This window comes from Balaenoptera musculus, chromosome 19, assembly GCF_009873245.2.
Source record: "Balaenoptera musculus isolate JJ_BM4_2016_0621 chromosome 19, mBalMus1.pri.v3, whole genome shotgun sequence".
NCBI lineage: Eukaryota > Metazoa > Chordata > Mammalia > Artiodactyla > Balaenopteridae > Balaenoptera > Balaenoptera musculus.
In genome coordinates, this window is record NC_045803.1 from 18,934,132 (window position 1) to 18,956,187 (window position 22,056).

The window sequence follows — 22,056 nt, forward strand, 5'->3', positions numbered from 1 at the left end:
CTATGTTTAACCTTTTGAGAAACTGCCAAACTGTTTTCCAGAGCAGTTGTACCATTTTACGTTCCCATCAGCAATGTACAAGTGTTCCAGTTTCTCCATATCCTTATCAACACTTGTTACTTTCCTTTTTTTTTTTTTTATTATAGCCCTCCTAGTAGGTGTGAAGTGATATCTCACTGTGGTTTTGATTTGCATTTCCCTAAGGACTAATGATATTGAGCATATTTCCATGTGTTTATTGGCTACTTGTATATCTTCTTTGAAGAAATATCTGTTTAAGTCCTTTGCCCACTTTTGAATCAGGTTGTTTGGTTTTTTGTTGTTGAGTTTTAGGAGTTCTTTATGTATTTTATTATTACCCCCTTATAAGATAATTGATTTGCAAATATTTTCTCCCATTCAGTAGGTTGTCTTTTCATTTTCTTGGTAGTATCCTTTGATGTGCAAAAGTTCTTAATTTTGATGAAGCCCAATTTTTCTTGCTGTTGTTGTTGTTGCCTGTGCTTTTGTTGTCATATCTATGACAAAGTCATGAAGATTTTCCCCAATGTTTTCTTCTAAGAGTTTTATAGTTTTAGCTCTTAAGTTTGGGTCTTTGATCCACTTTGAATTAATGTTTGTATATAGTATAAGGTAAGGGTCCAATTTCACTCTTTTGCATGTGGATATCCAGTTTTCCCAGCACCAATTATTTAAAAGACTGTCCTTTCCCCATTGAATGATCATGGTACACTTGTTGAAACTCAATTGATCACATATGTGAGGGTTTATTTCCAGGCTTTCTATTCTACTGCACTGATCTATATTGTCCAGTTTTCATTATTATAGATTTGTAGTATTTCATTGGGAAGTGTGAGTTCTCTAACTTTATTCTTCTTGTTCAAGATTGTTTTGGCTATTCAGGCCCCTTGCAATTCCATATGAACTTGAGGATCAACTTTTCCATTTCTGTGAAAAAGGCTATTGGTATTTTGATAGGGATTGTGTTGAATCTGTAGATCATTTTGGGTAGTAATGACATCTTAACAACGTTAAGTCTTCTTGGCCATGAACATAGGATATCTTTCCATGTTTATAGATCAGAAGAATTAATATTGTTATCATATCCATACTACCCAAAGCCACCTATGGATAATCCCTATCAAAATCTCAATGGCATTTTTCACAGAAATTGAAAAACAATCCTAAAATTTGTGTGAACTTACAAAACACCCCAAATAGCCAAAGCAATCATGAGAAAGAAGAACAAAGCCTGGAGGCATCACACTTCCTGATTTCAAACTATACTACAAAGTTATAGTAGTCAAAATTATATGGTACTAGCATAAAAATAGAGAGCCCAGAAATAAACCCTCACATATACAGTGAACTAATGTTTTTTTCTTTCATTTGGCTGTGCCGGCACACGGGATCTTCATTGCGGCATGCGGGAGGCATGCGAACTTCTTAGTTGCAGCGTGTGGGATCTAGTTCTCTGACCAGGGATCGAACCCAGGTCCCCTGCATGGGGAGCACAGAGTCTTAGCCACTAGACCACCAGGAAAGTTCCTACAGTGAACTAATTTGACAAAGGAGCAAATAATACTCAACAGGCAAAGGCAAGTCTCTTCAATAAGTGGTGCTGGGAAAACTGGATAACCACATAGAGAAGAATGAAATTGGACCCCCATCTTATACAACTCACAAAAAGTTAACTCATATGGATTAAAGATTTAAACATAAGACCTGAAACCATAAAGAGAAAATATTTGTAAATCATATATCTGATAAGGGTCAGATATCCAAAATATATAAAGAACTCATAGAATTCAATACCAACAACAACAAAAGACAGAGGAAGTGAATAAACATTTTTCAAAAAAAGACATACAAATGACCAACAGGTACATGAAAATGTGCTCAACATCACTAATCATTAAGAAAACGCAAATCAAACCCACAGTAAAATATCACCTCACTGTTAGAATGGCTATCATCAAAAAGACAAGAGATAAGTGTTGACGAAGGGAACCATTGTGAACTGTAGGTAGGAATATGTAAGTTGGTACAACCACTGTGGAAAACAGTATTGGAGGTGCCTAAAAAAATTGGAAATAGAACTATCATATGATCCAGGAATCCCAGTTCTGGGTGTATATCCAGAAGAAATAAAAGCAGGATCTCAAAGAGATATCTGCACCCTCATGTTCACTGCAGCATTACTCACAATAACCAAGGTATGGAAACAACCTAAATATCCATAAGTGGATGAATGGATAAAGCAGATGTGGTATATATATGCAATGGGATATTATTCAGCCATGAGACAGAAGGAAATCCTGCCATTTGTGACAACAAGAATGAACCTTGAGAGTATTATGCTAAGTGAAATAAGTCCGACAGAAAAAGACAAATACAGTATGATCTCACTTACATGTGGAATCTAAAAAAAAACAAGCTCATAAAAACAGAGAATAGAGTGGTGGTTACCAGAGGCTAGGGGCTGAGAGAAATGGGGAGATATTGGGTCAAAGGGTACAAATTCCAATTATAAGATTAACAAGTTCTGGGGATCTAATGTACAGCATGGTGATTATAGTTATTAATCCTGTATAATACACTTGAAATTTGCTAAGAGAGTAGATCTTAAATGTTCTCACCACAAAAAAGAAATGCTAATTATATGACACGGTAGAGGTGTTGGCTAAGGCTACGGTGGTAAGCATTTTGCAATATATAAGTGTATCAAATAAACACCTTGTACACCTTAAACTTACACAATGTTACATGTCGATTATATCTCATAAAGCTGTTAAAAATAAATACATAAAGTGTCTGTTTAACCAATCTTACTGTATTTATATTCAATTTTTTAAGTCTTACATTTATGTATCTTAATACATAAATATTAAGATACATAATATTAATACATATATAATATAGCCTATAAAATTTAAATAACCAACAAAGTTTTTTTAAAGTCAAAGTAAATTGCTATATCAAAAGACAGAAAGAAACATTATAAAATATATTTTTCTTAACCATATTTGCTTAATTATCCTACTATCAGTTACTACTAATCACTGTTATTGACTAGTTCTGTTGTTTTTTTGTTTAAATAATAGCATTTATGTAACAGAAAAGTAAATAAGACATAATTTCAAATAAACACTCATTTTTGATACTTTGTCTTGTATTTTTACTTTTTTCCAGCTTTACTGAGATATAATTGACAATATTTTTCATATTTTTTATGCTAAAGCAACAACACATTGGCATATAATTTTTATTATGTATTATAATATTATGGGGTTTTTTTGGTCAGGTGTGACGGTATCCTGCATTGGCTCTCTAAGAAATTGATCATGGCAGGCAGAGTCTTGCCCACATTTTTATATAGCTAGAAACCCCCAGCCTAGAGAATGAGATGGCTCTAACAAAGGTTGGGGGACAAGGTTGTACCCCACTTCTCTGGTGCTCACACATGAAGGACAGCCCTCAGGATATCCTGGGCTGTCCGTTATGTGCCATTGGCACAGGAATCCCAGGATGCAGTGAGTAGCGAGGGAAAACACACCTGGAACCTCGGGGTGGTCTGCTTGCCCACGAGCTGACCCCTTTCCCTCCAAGGCCCCCTGTTGGCTCCATCACTTACCAGTCTGGACAGGCCCCTGCTCCAATGAAGTTCAAATGACAACTGTGCAAAGAAATACCTGGCAACTTCCCATATGAGCAAAGGACCCACTTCCCACGTTCCCGCTTCCTGGATGGGGTCGGCCTGGCCAGGTGTGGCCTTCAGACTGAGCTGCTCGGTCCTTCAGACTGAGGAGTTTTACTTGACAATGCACTTCTGCTAACACCAATTCTCACAAATGTGATAGAGATTTTAAGTCACTCAAAGGTTGGCCACTTTTACCTTTGAAGCAGACAGGATCCATTTCTTGTTTTTGCTAATGGCAACATCCATCACCCAGTCATTATGGCCCTGAAGAAAAGTAGAATTTTAAGAGGACCTAGAAAAAAAAACCTTTGAAAGAACAACCAAAACCCAAAAAACAAAGTCAAGAATCCAACGTTGCTTACTTTTAAGAGCAATTAATTGTGCTTCCCTGGTTTCACCCACGATATTTAAAGTGGAGTACAAAGTGTAAAAGCTTGGGATTCATGTATATATCACAGCACCATATGAGTTTTTAAAAATAGTACTCTGGTGCTTAGCACAATGGGGAAAAAAAAAATTATATTCCCAGCTGGTCCCAGAGCACCTCTTGCAGGTTTTTGTTTGCATATTCTTTGTTCTAGGAAATACCACTTAGCAATCCTATTGGTGAGGGAGCTTTTGGCTTCAAGTAACTGCAAACCTACCCACTGTGGCTTAAATAAATGGGGGTTATTTTCCTAGGGTAAAAGGAGTTTAGAGGAGATAAACACTTGCTGGTTCAGACACTTAATGATGTCAGAGTTCTGTGTCAGCATCTGTCTCATTCTTTGGCCTTCCCCTAATGGAAAGAGGTGAATGGTGAGGCGTGGTATGAGGGAAGGGAGCAACAGTGAGGTTAAACTGCTGCGCAAAACAAAAGGACAGGAATCGGAGGGCAGAAGAATAGAGAGAGGAGAGGAGAGGAGAAGGGAGGATAGAATGGCCTGATGGGAACACAAAGGGACTTCTAACCACAGTGAGGTTGAACATTCAGTTTTAAGCCATTCACGTGCTATGATGTAAACTCCCCTTGCCTCTCCGAACCCACAGAGAAGAGGGTCAGATAGAACAGCTTTGGGATCCTGAATGTTATGGTGATCAAGGGGACACAGTCCACATTTGGGTCACAGGAAATAGAGAAACCAAGAGTCATCAATGCAAGCATTCACAGCCAAAGGCGGCCATGAGATCACAAGACCAAGGGGTATGCAGAAGTCTTGGGGTGGGGGCACCTGGAACAGAGGCACTGAAGTAGCCAATCCTGGGGCTGCCTAACCTTTGGGTTCTCGTTGTGTTGGACAATCCATCTCTTTACCATACAGCCACTTTGAGTCTCCTCTAACCTGCAGCCAAAAGTACTCACCCACCATTGACACCCACCATTCTGGAGCCCCACAGCTTTCTATGCATGCACAGTAATTTCTGCTGTTCGTAGACACTGCCCCTCCTCGGAGTTTTTGCATTTGCTGCTTCCTCCTCCTGGAACGCCCTTCCCCAAGATCCTCACTCATCCAGCCTTTCTTTGCCATCCAGTTCTCAGCTCAAATGCCACCTTCTCCAAGAGGCCCTCCCACTGTGCATTAGTCCCTGGAGTCTGTTTCTATCATATCACCCTGTTGTGGCTACTCTGTGTCACTCATCACTATTGAGGATTTGCTTGTCTGACCTTGCCCACAGAGGTGTCAGCTCCATTGTGAACATTTAGGTCTGTCTCACTGTTGTATCCCCAGCACCCAGCACCCAGCATGAAATGAAGAATGAAGCTCAGATCTTCTATCTGAGGCTGGCATTGGTACCTTCAAGGAGAGCTTCCGGTAGCCTTCTCCTACATCCCAAATAGCCACAGTCTTGTCGAACCCTCCAGACACAAGAAAAGAGGCTGGAACACAAAATGAAAGAGTCTCAGGGGGTCACCTTCCTCAACAAACTGTTTCCTCCTCTGGTGAGGCCAAAGCAGGCTGCGGATGCATCTGTGAGGTGCCACCGTGGCTTCACTCTGAGGACACTCAAACCCCTTCCGGGTGTGACTCAACAACCCCCAATCAATTACAGTTGACGCTCGATATTCATGGTAGTTGCGTTCTACAAAGTCATCACAAACACTCAATGAGTGATGATTGGTCTTAGGGGAAATGGAGGGTTAGGTTCCTGTGAGCCTCTGGTTACAACATTTTCATTAACCCATCAGTACATAACCTTGTTTTCTGTCTGTTTCTGTTTAACGACACCTTAGTTGATACATATTGCTTATTTATTAACATTGATTTCATGGCCATCAGCATTATAACTCATGTCTGAACGAAGCGTATCTAACGTGTATTTTCCCTGTAAGGCACATCACAGGCTTCTTGCAGTTAGGACACTAGACAGCACTTCAGCACTATGCTGGGGGGCCCCCTTAAACAGCAAAATCATCAACAAAAAGCAAAAAATGCAAAAAAGTGGGACTAAATAGATCACAACAAGGACACCTTATGATAAGAGAACTGAAAGAAGGCGGAGGGTCGCCTTGTTCAGCCTCAGCTGGGACCGTGTGCACATGGCAAGCTTGTTGCCGCTCTGCATGTATCTATGGGTGGCTGCAAAAGTGCCAGGAGTATTGATTTTAGGCTTACAAATAAATTTTACCCAGTAGGTAAATTCATAAACACAGAATCCGCAAATAGTGATGACTGACTGACTATACGCAACTCTGAAACCTATAATGCCAAGGACAGAAGCTGGTGGGGCACCTCACAGCGGGGTCTGACTTACACAGAGGCTGCTTCTGAAGAGGGAAACGTTTCTCAAGCCAGGCCCTGACTATGTGCATATTGGCTGGGTACTCCCCTTGACACACAGAGCAAGCCCCACTCCCCACGAGGACTGCATAGTAATAACATTTGGCTCCTGGGTGTCAGGAGCAGTCACAGCTCTCACTGGGGCCAGCTGCCCCTGGCTGTTTCCTGGCACGGCTCCTGGTCACATCCATGCCCCTTCTTCTGGAAACAGCTCCCCAATGTCCCATGCAGAAACACCCCTCACATATTCTCAGTGCCTCTGGCTCAAAGGGTACCGACTCTGACCTCCAGCTCTAAGGATGGGCAAGTCCCGCAGGCATGGCCAATCAGAGCCTTTCATCCCCTGCTAAAGGGGCTGGTTCAGAGATGGGCATGTGTCCCCAGCTGAGCCAATGCGAGTCTTCCCTGGGACTTGTGCGGGCACCACCAGAAAGAGGTTTTCTCTTTCTCTAGGATTGCCAGTGGCCAGGACCTTTGTTGGCCTGGACCACCAGAGGCCATCTTGGCCTCCTTGAGGAGAAAGGTCAAGAGAGAGAGGCTGAGCTGAAGGATAGAGCGGAAGGGCTGGCTTCCTGAGAGCATTGTCCGAGCGTCTGGACACAGCCCTCCTGAAGGGAGACCAGCTCCTGGACGAAGTGAGAAGTAGCATGGACATACATACACTACCAAATGTAAAATCCATAGCTAGTGGGAAGCAGCCGCATAGCACAGGGAGATCAGCTCGGTGCTTTATGACCACCTAGAGGGGTGGGATAGGGAGGGTGGGAGGGAGGGAGACGCAAGAGGGAGGGGATATGGGGATATATGTATACGTATAGCTGATTCACTTTGTTATACAGCAGAAACTAACACACCATTGTAAAGCAATTATACTCCAATAAAGATATTAAAAAGAAAAAAAAACAATAAAAGAAATAGATTTTTTAAAAAAAAGTTAATAGATTTATCTTGTTGCTTAAGCTATATCAAACTGAGTTTCCATCATTTGCAAACTTGTGCATATGAATCTCCCTCTTGGCTTTTCTGTTCTCGTGGAAAATAAGTCCACCCTCTCCACTGGCATCATTGGAAATCACCTCTTTATACTAAGGAAAGTCCACATGAATGGAATGTGAGGAAATCTACCCCAGCACTCCCACGGGTGTGGAATCCTTCCACATTTAATTACTCACTGTCTCTGGCAAAGTGGCAGGAGCTCACGGAACCTTCATGACCCTGCATCAGAGTCACACAGGCTCCACGGTTTCGAAACTCCCCTGTATGGACGTTCCATATTTTTAAGGTTTTATCCCAAGAGCTTGTACACAGGAAATGGCCACTGAAGGTAAAACAGCAGTTTGAGATTGCATTGGTGTGTGCTCTGAAACATATATGGAAGGGTGCATACATTAGTACATCACTCCTGGAGGATCCGAGGACACGCTAAAGGGGAGGTGAGTGGAGGGGGCATTGGAGCTGATCCCCTGTGACCTCATGGACATCATTCCTTTGATCACTGCCTAAATGGTCTAATATTTATTACTAAATACTAATTACTAAATATTTATTACTAAAAATTAATTACTAAATAATTACTCTATGTCAAACTGTTCCAGGATGTCCCAATAATGGCAATATTGACTTTTTTTTGCTGGATAATTCTTTGTGGTAGGGGGCTGTCCTATGCATTGTAGGATGTTCAGCAACATCCCTGGGTTCTACTCACTATATGCTGGTAGCCTCCACACGCAGTTGTGACGACCAAAAAATGTCCCCAGATATTGCCAAATGTCCACTGGGGGACAAAATTGCCCCTGGCTGAGAACCACTGCCCTATTCAGAGCTGCTTGAGGCTTGAGGAAAAAGAGCAGCTGGAAAAGTTGTCAGTGATTGATAGTTAATGGACTAACAGCCTTTCAGGTTTAAAGTGGGTCTCTCCTGCTCTCCCTCCCTCCTCGTTTCTCTCCCAGACGTGGGCGCATGGCTCCTTCCACCCATCCTCCTCTCCCACTCCTCTCTCACTCACTCCCCCTACTTCTCCTCACCCCAAATGCTCTCTTTTTTCCTTTCCCCTTCTCCTTATCTGTCTTCAGTGTCACTAAAGCATATTTTAATATTGGGCATTTAATTAATAAAGTTTGGGGTTATTCATTCTCAATTTTTAAATGTCTTATTTTTTTAGAGAAAAAAATTGTCAGAATTTTGCTTTTCTTTGTTTTGTTATGATCTTCAAAGTATTTTCCCTGTGACTGTCATCTCCTGTTACAAACAGAGTTTTCAAGCAAACTTATAAACATAATTGAGCATCTCTGAGTAGCCTGGATTATAATATCAATTCATCTAAATGAAGAAAAGTTTGAACAAAACAGTTTTCTAGAGTTCAAGTCAGAGTTTTAGAGTCTTTTAGTTCTTTGAAGCTCACAAACTGAGTAGGATCAAAGGAGAAGAAATGTCAGCTTCCCAGGGGTGTCCAGGCTTAAAATGTCCAAATCCCAGTGCCTGGTGGGGCAAGAACCATCCCAGCATATACTGGAGATGAATAACAAGCCCTCCTCTGAATCCAGAGACTGTCACTGAGGTTTAAACCAAGGCTCTCTCTCTTTTCCAGGATGAGGCTCTCATTTCAGATAAACTCCACATATCATAAAAGACCATTTTACTTAGTACAAAAGTCTGGGGAAAGCGTTCTGGATAAGATGGAGTCAGTGTACTGCTCCCCTTTCCTCCTGTTAAGTACAGCTAACAGGGGCTTCCCTGGTGGCATAGTGGTTAAGAATCCGCCTGCCAATGCAGGGCACACAGGTTCGAACCCTGGTCCAGGAAGATCCCACATGCCTCAGAGCAACCCCGCAGAGCAACTCAGCCCGTGTGCCACAACTACTGAGCCCACGTGCCACAACTACTGAAGTCCGCCTGCCTAGAGCCTGGCTCTGCAACAAGAGAAGCCACCGCAATGAGAAGCCCACACACAGCAACAAAGACCCAATGCAGCCAAAAATAAATAAATAAAATAAATTTATTTTTTTAAAAAAAAGTACAGCTAACAACCCTGGGCATTTATAAAGCAAACAGAAGACTGCAAAAGGTGGAGAAGAGAAGGCAGACCAGCTAAGGATCTTGGGACCCAAGGATGGCATGCTGTTGAGTCCCTGTAGTTTTCTTTTTGTTTCTTATATCCTAGACTGGGTACCGGGAAAGTCTGCAACCCCCAAAACAATAAGGACTGGATAAAAAGCTCCCAAGAAAAGCCTGTTCTCCCTAGCCAAAGGGATAGCCTAGTAAGACAGAAAACCTTTACACAATGTCTGCCTTACTCCAGCCAAAAATCTTGGGAAAAACTGCAATCCCATCCCCACCACTGTCAGCAAAGTCTAGACTGCCACCCTTGCCAAGCTCTAATGAGGTAGCCTGCTAAAACAGAAGATTTAAGTAAGACTTAGTGTCTCATAATGCAACACTCAAAATGCCCAGGATGCAACTGAAATTCACTCATCATACTAAGAGCCAGGAAAATCTCAACATGACGGGAAAGAGAGTCAACAGACGCCAATACTGAGATGACGCAGATGTTAGAATTATCTGACAAGGATTTTTAAGTCGCCATCACAAAAATGCTTTGATGGACAATTATAATCGTGCTTGAAATAAACAAAAAGATTGAAAGCCTCAGCAAAGAAATAGAAGATATAAAGAATGACCAGGGCTTCCCTGGTGGCGCAGTGGTTGAGAATCTGCCTGCCAATGCAGGGGACACGGGTTCGAGCCCTGGTCTGGGAAGATCCCACATGCCGTAGAACAGCTAGGCCCGTGAGCCACAACTACTGAGCCTGCGCGTCTGGAGCCTGTGCTCCGCAACAAGAGAGGCCGCGACAGTGAGAGGCCCGCGCACCGCGATGAAGAGTGGCTCCCGCTTGCCGCAACTAGAGAAAGCCCTCGCACAGAAACGAAGACCCAACACAGCCAAAAATACATAAATAAATAAATAAATTTAAAAAAAAAAAAAAAAAAAAAGAATGACCAAATGGAAATTTTAGAACTGAAAAATACAATAACAACAACAACAAAAACCCTCAATGGAGAAGATAGAGGAAATAATCAGTAAATATGAAGACAGACAATATAACTTAACCAATCCAAAAAATAGACTGAAAGAAAACAGAGCCTCAGAAACCTGTGAGACTATAACAAAATACCTAACGTTTGGGTCATCAACATCTCAGAAGAAAGGGAGAAATAACATAGACCTGAAAAAATAATCAAATAAATTGTCTAGAATTTTACCAAATTTGGCAAAGGACAGATTCAAAAAGCTGAGTGAAGCCCAAGTAGGATAAACCCAAAGAAATCTATACACAGACACATTGTAATTAAACTTTTGAAAAGTAGAGAAAAAGAAAAAAATCTTGAAAGCAACGAAAGAGAAATGACACCTTACTTATAGGGGAAAAACAATTTGAACGGCAGTGGATTCTTCATCAGAAACCACGGTGGTCAGAAAAAAGTGATATGACAGTTTTCAAATGATGAAAGAAAAGAACTGTCAGCCCAGATTTCTATATCCAGCAAAAAATATCCTTCAGGATGGAAGGAGGAATCAAGACATTTTCAGATGAAGGAAAACAAAGAGAACTTGTTGCCCTCAGACCTACCCTAAAAGAATAGCTAAAGGAAATTTTTCTAAACAGAAAGAAAATGGTGAAAGAAGGAAACTTGGAATACCAGAAAACAGAACATGGTAAGCAAAAGTATGGGTAAATACAATAGATTTTCCTTCTCCTCTTGAGTTTTCTAAATTATGTTTGACAACTGATGCAAAAAAATTATAACAAAGTACTTGTGTTTATTCCTTGCAAGCTTCAAAATCAGTTGAGATTATGAATTTTCAAACTTCTCTAGTAAGACCAGCTATATAATTTGCAGGGCCCAGTGCAAGATTAAAATGCAAGGTGCCAGTTTCTCAAAAAGCTTTACATAATATTACCACATGATCCAGAAATTCCTCTCCTAGATATATAGCCAAAATAATTGAAAGCAGGGACTTGAACAGATATTTGTACACCAGTGTTCATTGCAGCATTATTCACAACAGCTAAAAGACAGAAGCAACTCATGTTCCTCAACAGATAAATAGATAAACAAAATGTGGTATATACATGCAATGGAATATTGTTCAGTCATAAAAGGGAATGAAACTCTAATACATGCTATAACATATATGAACCTTAAAAACATTATGTTAGCCACCATCACCCTGATACCAAAACCAGACAAAGATGTCACAGAGAAAGAAAACTACAGGCCAATATCACTGATGAACATAGATGCAAAAATCCTCAACAAAATACTAGCAAACAGAATCCAACAGCACATTAAAAGGATCATACACCATGATCAAGTGGGGTTTATCCCAGGAATGCAAGGATTCTTCAATATACGCAAATCAATCAATGTGATACACTATATTAACAAATTGAAGAATAAAAACCATATGATCATCTCAATAGATGCAGAAGAAGCTTTTGACAAAATTCAACACCCATTTATGATGAAAACCCTCCAGAAAGTAGGCACAGAGGGAACTTACCTCAACATAATAAAGCCCATATATGACAAACCCACAGCCAACATCATCCTCAATGGTGAAAAACTGAAACCATTTCCACTAAGATCAGGAACAAGACAAGGTTGCCCACTCTCACCACTATTATTCAACATTGTTTTGGAAGTTTTAGCCACAGCAATCAGAGAAGAAAAAGAAATAAAAGGAATCCAAATCAGAAAAGAAGAAGTAAAGCTGTCACTGTTTGCAGATGACATGATACTATACATAGAGAATCTTAAAGACGCTACCAGAAAACTACTAGAGCTAATCAATGAATTTGGTAAAGTAGCAGGATACAAAATTAATACACAGAAATCTCTTGTATTCCCATACACTAATGATGAAAAATCTGAAAGTGAAATTAAGAAAACACTCCCATTTACCATTGCAACAAAAAGAATAAAATACCTAGGAATAAACCTACCTAAGGAGACAAAAGATCTGTATGCAGAAAACTATAAGACACTGATGAAAGAAATTAAAGATGATACAAGCAGATGGAGAGATATATCATGTTCTTGGATTGGAAGAATCAACATTGTGAAAATGACTATACTACCCAAAGCAATCTACATATTCAGTGCAATCCCTATCAAACTACCAATGGCATTTTTCACAGAACTAGAACAAAAAATTTCACAATTTGTATGGAAACACAAAAGACCCCGAATAGCCAAAGCAATCTTGAGAAAGGAAAACGGAGCTGGAGGAATCAGGCTCCCTGATTTCAGATTATACTACAAAGCTACAGTAATCAAGACAGTATGGTACTGGCACAAAAACAGAAATATAGATCAATGGAACAGGATAGAAAGCCCAGAGATAAACCCACGCACATATGGTCACCTTATCTTTGATGAAGGAGGCAAGAATATACAATGGAGAAAAGACAGCCTCTTGAATAAGTGGTGCTGGGAAAACTGGATAGCTACATGTAAAAGAATGAAATTAGAACACTCCCTAACACCATACACAAAAATAAACTCAAAATGGATTAAAGACCTAAATGAGAGGCCAGACACTATCAAACTCTTAGAGGAAAACATAGGCAGAACACTCTATGACATAAATCAGAGCAAGATCCTTTTTGACCCACCTCCTAAAGAAATGGAAATTAAAATAAAAATAAACAAATGGGACCTAATGAAACTTAAAAGCTTTTGCACAGCAAAGGAAACCATAAACAAGACGAAAAGACAACCCTCAGAATGGGAGAAAATAGTCGCAAATGAAGCAACTGACAAAGGATTAATCTCCAAAATTTATAAGCAGCTCATACAGTTCAATATCAAAAAAACAAACAGCCCAATCCAAAAATAGGCAGACGGCCTAAATAGACATGTCTCCAAAGAAGATATACAGATTGCCTACAAACACATGAAAGAATGCTCAACATCATTAATCGTTAGAGAAATGCAAATCAAAACTACAATGAGATATCATCTCACACCAGTCAGAATGGCCATCATCAAAAAATCTACAAACAATAAATGCTGGAGAGGATGTGGAGAAAAGGGAACCCTCTTGCACTGTTGTGGGAATGTAAATTGATACAGCCACTATGGAGAACAGTATGGAGGTTCCTTAAAAAACTAAAAATAGAACAATCATACGACCCAGCAATCCCACTACTGGGCATATACCCTGAGAAAACCATAATTCAAAAAGAGTCATGTACCACAATGTTCATTGCAGCTCTATTTACAATAGCCAGGACATGGAAGCAACCTAAGTGTCCATTGACAGATGAATGGATAAAGAAGATGTGGCACATATATACAATGGAATATTACTCAGCCATAAAAAGAAACGAAACTGAGTTATTTGTAGTGAGGTGGATGGACCCAGAGTCTGTCATACAGAGTGAAGTAAGTCAGAAAGAGAAAAACAAATACCATATGCTAACACATATATATGGAATCTAAAAAAATAAATAAATAAAAGGTCATGAAGAACCTAGGGGCAAGACGGGAATAAAGACGCAGACCTACTAGAGAATGGACTTGAGGACATGGGGAGGGGGAAGGGTAAGCTGGGACAAAGTGAGAGAGTGGCATGGACATATATACACTACCAAATGTAAAATCAATAGCTAGTGGGAAGCAGCCGCATAGCACAGGGAGATCAGCTCGGTGCTTTATGATCACCTAGAGGGGTGGGATAGGGAGAGTGGGAGGGAGGGAGATGCAAGAGGGAAGAGATATGGGGATATATGTATATGTATAGCTGATTCACTTTGTTATAAAGCAGAAACTAACACACCATTTTAAAGCAATTTTACTCCAATAAAGATGTGAAAAAAAACAAAACAAAAACATTATGTTAGATGAAGTAAGCCCAACACAAAAGGACAAATAATGTATGATTCCATTCATATGAAATATCTAGTATAAGCAAATTCATAGAGGCAGAAAGTAGAATAGAGGTTACTAGGGGCTAGGGTTGGGGGGAGTGGGGAATTATTATTAATGGGTACCGAGTTTCTGTTTGGGTGATAAAAGGGTTTTGGAAATAGAAAGTGGTGATGGTTGCACAATATTGTACATGTAATGTCAGTGAAATTAGTTTAAAATGGTTAAAATTCTATATTTTACCACAATTTTAAAAATAATAATGTAATATCCCCCAAACCACTGAATTGTACACTGGAAATGGGTGAATTGTATGATGTGTATGAATTATATCTCAATAAAGCTGTTAAGAAAGGCAGGCAGCAGGCAGGAAAGAAGGGGGAAAAGTGACGGCTTCTGGAGAAACAATGGTTACGAGACAGGTAAGAGAGAGATTTTTCACTATATATCCTTTTGTACCTTTTAAATTTTGTACTGTGTTGCGTGTTTTACATTTTCAAAAAGTAAATTACATATTTTTGAAATAAAAAATTGAGGTCCCTTGTTCAAAAATGAAGAATTTCAAGATATCAACGGCAGAGCATTAAATCAAGAGTGAGCCTTTCTGTGTGGGGGGCCCTGTGTAACTTCAGAGGTTCATGCGATGAAGCCAGCCCTGTCCTGTAGCCCTGAGAATCCTTGTCTCTATATTTTCTTGCTAAAAGCTACATTTCCAGAAAATTCACAAATGTGGGTCAATCCAATATACCAACAGACATTTTCCTTAGCTCCCTTTCCACCGTCCTTGGGGAAACAAAGTGGAGTGGGTTGTGACACCCACAGCTGGAGCTGCGGCCGCCTCTGCTGTGTCACCCTCCTCGCTGCCACCACGGAGTAGGTCTAAGGAGCAGGGCAGGTGTCCCACGGCCCCTCCCGACCCCGGTGTCCACGGGAGTCACCCTTGGTAACAGAGCCCGTGCTGAGCGCCCACTATGCAGCCTGTGCTAAGGACCTTTGTGTGTTATCTCGTGCAGACCTTACCTGGGCTCAGTTTGCAGGTGAGGAAACTAAGGTCCAAGGTCACCCAGGATGAGAACCTGCACTCTCTTAACCCCGGGCCAGACCCCCAGGGGAAAGCCTGGTCCAAGCCGGCCGGGCTCGTAACTGAGCCAAGTGGGCAGGGTGACAGGGCATATGCACGTTCTGGGATCCTGACTCCGAGGCCCACTGGAGAGGGCTGGCCACCCACCTGGCGCCAGTGGCCACAGACAAAGTGACCCTTGCAGGCCCTGGATTATCAGATCTTCCCATTTTACATGGGATGCTGGAAATCCACATTTTGCGGTGGGAGTGGGACACTGCACAATGTTTACCAGTGTTGGCTCACACTGAAATGAATGCATCTGAGGGCCATCCCAGCCCACGGGCCACAGCTAGTGTTTTCCCCCTGCCTGTCTGTCCCCTTCCTTTTCTCCATCTCCAGCCTCCTCACAGCGCCAGTGGACCATAGTTGGAGATGCCCCACATTGACACCAGTTGGGGAGCCAAAGGGGCACAGGCCGAATCCAGGAGGGCATGACTGGGGACTCCCACCCACCTCCCCGCTGCAGGATGCTGCCCGGCCTCCCAGGGCCTCCTCACTTGGGGATGGTGAGCAGCGTGGCCTGGGATGTCACATCCCAGATCTTGATGCTCCTGTCCAGTGAGACGGAAGCCACCTTCTGGCTGTCTGGGTCAAAGCAGCATGCTGTGACCGACATCCCATGATGATCTGAGGCACAGGGAAAGTGTCTCGTTACCGTGCGTTCCATACTCTGGGCCACAGGCTGCAAGGGACGCAGAGGCTCACCCTGCTCCCCTAGACAGCGACAATGTTACAGAGATGCAACTCTGGCTTTCACAAGGGACTATGCACTCACACAAAGTGCCTGCTGTGAACCAGGCTTTGGACAAGGAGCACTGCCCCTTGCCCCCTGCCCCTGCCGCTGCCCCTGCAGAGCTCCCAGGTGGATGGGGAGACACCCTTGAGCAGGCAATGATCTGCAGCATATGCCATGGCTCCCAGCCAGCAGAAGGAAGCCTGGCCCAGCCCCGAGAGGTCGAGGAAGGGACCTAAAAGTCATCAAGGGAAGCAGGAAAGGAAGAGTGTTCTAGGCAGAAAGAACAGCATGTGCCAAGGCCCGGCGTGGGGACAGAGCATGGAGGGGCATGGTGTGCAGCTAGAACTCCGAGCGTGAGGAGAGGTAGAGTGTGAGGTGATACATTAAGGGGAATATGCAAGCTGTGGGGCAGTGCACCTATCACGGTTCCATGTTGATAAAAATACATTAAATGCATGTGGGAAGTAGTACTGTGTGTGTGCAAACACACACACACACACACACACACACACACACAGGAAGGCCACCCAGCAATGTACTGTTAATAATACGTACCTCCAGGAAGGAGTGCAAACAGGTATGGCAGCCTTGCACTTTTTACTTTACACACTTACAAATTTTTTTTTTTTACAATGATTACGTACTTTTTAACTTTTTCTTTTGAGATAACTGTTAACTCACATGCAGTTGTAAGGAATAATACAGAGAGATTCCATCACCCAGTTTCCCCCAGCGATAACATCTTGCTAATCATTATACAGGATTACAACCAGGAAATTGACATACGATGATTTTTTTTTCAGTAGATGCCATTCTGTTCTTTTTCTAATTGCCTGAATTTGTTTCTTTCTACATGACAATTAATAATAATAATATTGCAAATCATCAGCATTGTAAAGCACTACAATAAATACTTTACTTGCATTATTAATAATCATTGTGATAATTACTTTTATATTTAAAAATTACAGATAAAAATGTTAAGAAGGCTGGGACTCCACTCAATAAAGAATTGGGCTTTAAATGTCCATGTGAGGTTGGAGCAGAGCACTGCTTCATTTATTACAAGCAGGAGACTGAACGGAAAAGCCTTAAGCAGTCTTAGTTTTAACTGCCTGTGCATTTATCAATCAATGTCCCATCTTTAATGATGTGATTCATAGTATTGCAGTTTCACCAAATAAAGCAATCGAAAGTCACTGTCTGTCAAGTGACAAGTGGCTGTTACCACAGACAGAACAGAGCAGGGAGCCCACGCAAACTCACCTTTGATGTGGGACACGGTGGTGGTGTCTTCTGCATCTGTTATACAGATTCCACGGTCCACATCCAAGCCTGAGACCACGTATTTACCATCGGGGGAAAACTTACAGGAGACTATGAAGGTTTCATGACTGAGCTTCCACTGCAATAGGGCGACAATCCAAAGGTTTTCTCTCTAGCCCAGCATCCCAGCAGGACTTTCTGAAATGTTCTCTCTATGCACTGTTCAGTATGCCAGCCACTGGCCACGTGTGGCCATGGAGTACTTGTAATAGGCTGGCGCAAATAAGGAACTGAATTTTTGTTTGTTTAGTTTTCATGAATTAATTTTTAATTAATAAATGTAATTAATGTGTGTCTAGGACAGATGAACAAGGATAGGGAACACCTAGCAGAACTGGCAGGAAGGTTCTAGTAATGGCCGACCTTATTCTTTTTTTTTTTTTTTTTTTGGCTGCACCAAGTGGCTTGTGGGATCTTAGCTCCCCGACCAGGGATCGGACCCGAGCCCCCAGCAGTGAAAGCGTGGAGTCCTAACCACTGGACCACCAGGGAATTCCCCCGGCCAACTTTTTTCTTGTTCAGTTTGGTGAGTGTTTATTGAATGTCTGCCCTGTGGACAAGACCCTACAGCCTCAGCCCCTTGGGACGAAGAGCTACTCAACATATTTAGGAAAGGAGGATCTCTCTGTACGTTCTAAATTATGGTATTGCCCTTGTGAAGGTTTTTAAATATGCCCACCAATTTTTGATAGTCCTCCCTCCACAAGCTGGAGCTTAATTACCTGCCCCAAGAGTGTGGGCTCGACTTAGTGACTCATTTCTTTGAATACAGTATGGCAGAAGTGATAGTGTGTGACTAGGTCATAAAAGAAACCAGGGCTTTCTCCAAAGAAGATATACAGATGGCCAAAAAGCACATGAAAAGATGCTCAATGTCGCTAATTATTAGAGAAATGCAAATCAAAACCATAATGAGGTATCACCTCACACTGTTCAGAATAGCCATCATCAGAATAATAAACGGAAAGGGTGTGGAGAAAAGGGAACCCTCTTACACTGCTGGTGGGAGTGTAAATTGGTGCAGCCACTATGGAAAACAGTGTGGAGGCTCCTTAAAAAACTAAAAATAGAGTTACTATATGATCCAGCCATCCCACTCCTGGGCATATATCTGGAAAAGATGAAAACTCTAATTCAAAAAGATACATGCACCCCAATGTTCACAGCAGAACTATTTACAATAGTCAAGACATGGAAGCAACCTAAAGTCCATTAACAGATGAATGGATAAAGAAGATGTGGTATAAATATACAATGGAATATTACTCAGCCATAAAAAAGAATGAATTATTGCCATTTGCAGCAACATGGCTGGACCTAGAAATTATTGTACTCAGTGAAGTAAGTCAGACAGAGAAAGACAAATATCACATGATACCACTTATATGTGGAATCTAAAAAAATGATACAAATGGACTTATTTAAAAACAAAATAGGGACTTCCTTGGTGGTCCAGTACTCCCAATGCAGGGGGCCCAGGGGGCCGGGGTTCGACCCCTGGTCAGGGAACTAGATCCTACATGTGGCAACTTTGTTGCCACACGCGGCAACCAAGATCCCACATGCCGCAAATAAGACCCGGTGCAGCCAAATAAATAAATTAGAAATAAACATTTGGGAAAATGCTCAAAGTCAGGAGTAACTGATGCTTGTATATCTGCTAGTATATAATGACACTATGTTGTCAACAGAATATACTTGCCCGTGTTCACATTTAACATGTGTATAGGAAAAGAGACACCAAGGTGTCAACTGTAATCTCTGGGAGTTGTTTTAAGGTTTTTGTGTTTGTTTTTTTGAACTTGGCTTATGTTGTCTTTCCAAAAATTGTTTACAATGAATATAAATTGATCGTCACACCAGGAAGGAAGATTTTTTTTTAAGGAGAGAAAAGAGGAGGAAGGGAGAGGAGAAGTGATGAGAAGCTGCTGGGGGAAGGGCGGTGGGGATGGGACAGGAGACCCTGAGGCGCCCCTGGAGCAGGGTCAGGGCTGCCTGGGTACCAGGCAGGAGAGAGAGGGGGATCTCGGGCCAGTTTGGATGGATGGATGGTGGTACCTTCTTAGATGGAGAACAGATTGGGAAGGGCCCAGAAGCCTGGTGCTTTGGCCACGTGCATGGCCTTTGTCCCAAGGCCTCAGGTCTGCTTCTTGCCCCATCAAAAGCAGACATCCCTAGGGGAGGGTCTCTTTTCCCATGCAGTTCCCTCAGCCTGGAATGCCCACTCCCACCCCCACCTCCACTTCTTCCCTTCTTCCACATGCTCCCCACCCCTCAAACAGAGCCCTCTTCTGCCTGCTTCAGAAAGCCTTCCTTCCCTGAAGCCCACCCTCCATCATTTTGGGTCCCTGAGAAAATTTTCCTTCCCTGAAAGATTGGTTACTCTTCACACTCCACGCCCAGCTCAAGGCCACTTAAGGCCCAGTCAAGACTCTGTGCTGTGATCTCTGCTGAGTGCACCATGGTGACCTCAATGGGAAGGAAATCCAAAAAAGAGGGGATATATGTATATGTATAACTGACTCATTTTGCTGTACAGTAGAAACTAACACAACATGGTAAAGCAACTATACTCCCATAAAAATTAATTTTACAAAAAGACCCTGTGCTGTGATATCTCCACTAGGGCAAAGGATACGTACCAGCAGCTTGCCTGTTTCAAGGTCCCAAGCCCTCACTGTTTTGTCATAAGATGCTGCAATAATTCTGGAAATAAAATGACAAACATAGGGTCTTTATGACCCAGATTAGTATGCCTGTGGTTTCTATGAAAAAAAAAATAGGAAATTTTTACAGAAAATTTCTATAGTTTAGGACCAAGATTGCAAATAATACCTGAATCTTCCTAAAGATGTTCCATGAGCCCCGTGGAGAACAGAGGTTCTCAGTGAAAACAGAGAGCCCCTAACACAGAAGGCACCACAGCACCATTCTCTTCCTTAATCCCTCGGTCACACAAATATGTTCTTTTATATCTGGGGCGTTAAAGGTATCATTTCTTCTGTTCTGTAATTGTCTTCTTCTAGAAGGAGCTACAACTCACAAGGATCAGTCACTTCTTTCTCTGGTCACTTGTCTATATTTTTACAGGAAAAGACTTTCATAGCTCATCTCATTCTGAAATGCTTTCTTGTACATTTAGTAAAATAATATGTGTACCCTTGTCTTCTTATATTGCATGTTTCTGTGACAATCTCTGTCCTCTATGTAAGATAAATTCTCATGAAACTTAAATTCCCTCACTAGTTTTCACTAGTAGACTAATTTTGTAGCTGCTGCTCAGGATAAAAGTGAATCCACTTTAAAGCAAATCCCCTTTTAAAGGACCGTCTCACATCTGCGTGAGGGGTAAATGCAAGTGCATCCCAGAGGCTGCCTCCCAGCCCCGACGCTCCCCAGGTGACAGCTTGGGCTTGCCTCTGCTTCCTGGGTCTCGGTTTCCCCTGTGAAATGAGGTCCTGGACTGAATCGCTAGTGAGCCTTGCAGCTGACCCAGTGCACAGGTGTGACTGCAGGAAATAAACTCCGTGAAGAACATTCAGACTGGCTTTAGCCACAATAAATTTTGCCTTTCTAGCATTTTAAATTTTCAAAGAGTTATCACATCTACTTGATTCTCACAGCAAAAGATGGGAACCGTGAGACCGATATATGGGAGTAAGGTTGGGTATTTGCTTAAAAGACAGTGAACTGTCCCGGGCGTGCTGTGTGCTGCATGCTCTTCCCTCTCACTTTCCTGACCAGAGTAAAATGAGGGCAAGTCACCTTCTGCTGTCAGCCGTGACGCTGCATTCTAAAACAGGAGCTCCGGGCCCCGGCTCAAAATTCCGAACAATAGATCCATCCACGGCATCCTCAGATCAGCGGGAGAGAGGGGGAGAGGGCCAGAGGTCACTGAGGCGTCGGCTGAAGCTGTGACTGAGTTCAGCATCAGCCCTGGGCTTGTCTGAGAACCTTGAGAACCTGAGAACCTTGTCCTATGACTCTCACCCAGCTCAGAGGGGCAAAAGGACTTCCCCTCCACTCCCAAAGCAGGAAGGACACCCTTGCCGGCATCCCCGGAAAACTCGTCCTCGATCCCACAGTGGCCGATGGAAACAGGCGGCTCTGAGGGCAGAGCTGCAAACAGGTAATTTTCTCATTCTCTACTGGCCAAAGAGGCACCACAAAATCTAGCAAGATCTTTCAAGAACTTTTTAAAAGTTCCCACTGTTTGACCCAGCAATTCTATCCTGAGGGGTCTCTCTTAAGGAAATAATCTGAGTTGCGGTCAGACTTATGCGTGAAAAAGGTTTGTCACGTGTTATAGGGGACAGACGGCAAACACACTGGCAACAGTCTGTGTCCACCTAAAGGGGGCAGTTAAAACAAATTTGAGCACACCCAACAGTGGGGCCCAAGCAACGGATCACACTGAAGGGAGATAACTGCAGAATACAATGAGAACAGAGCAGGGTAGTAACTGACAATATGATGGGAA

At 42.2% G+C, this 22,056-nt stretch overlaps 1 protein-coding gene across 1 annotated transcript in view; it reads right to left on the reverse strand.

Annotated features, from left to right (window-relative positions):
* Window positions 1–22,056, reverse strand: part of WDR88 (WD repeat domain 88) — a 44,431-nt gene that overhangs the window by 5,848 nt on the left and 16,527 nt on the right. The window contains exons 3-9 of the mRNA XM_036832319.1: window positions 21,342–21,430; window positions 20,219–20,282; window positions 17,517–17,655; window positions 16,012–16,141; window positions 7,632–7,819; window positions 5,476–5,558; window positions 3,896–3,964 (exon numbers count right to left, since the gene is read on the reverse strand). Coding sequence (XP_036688214.1) covers window positions 3,896–3,964; window positions 5,476–5,558; window positions 7,632–7,819; window positions 16,012–16,141; window positions 17,517–17,655; window positions 20,219–20,282; window positions 21,342–21,430 — 762 coding nt within the window. The remainder of the gene's footprint in view (window positions 1–3,895; window positions 3,965–5,475; window positions 5,559–7,631; window positions 7,820–16,011; window positions 16,142–17,516; window positions 17,656–20,218; window positions 20,283–21,341; window positions 21,431–22,056) is intronic.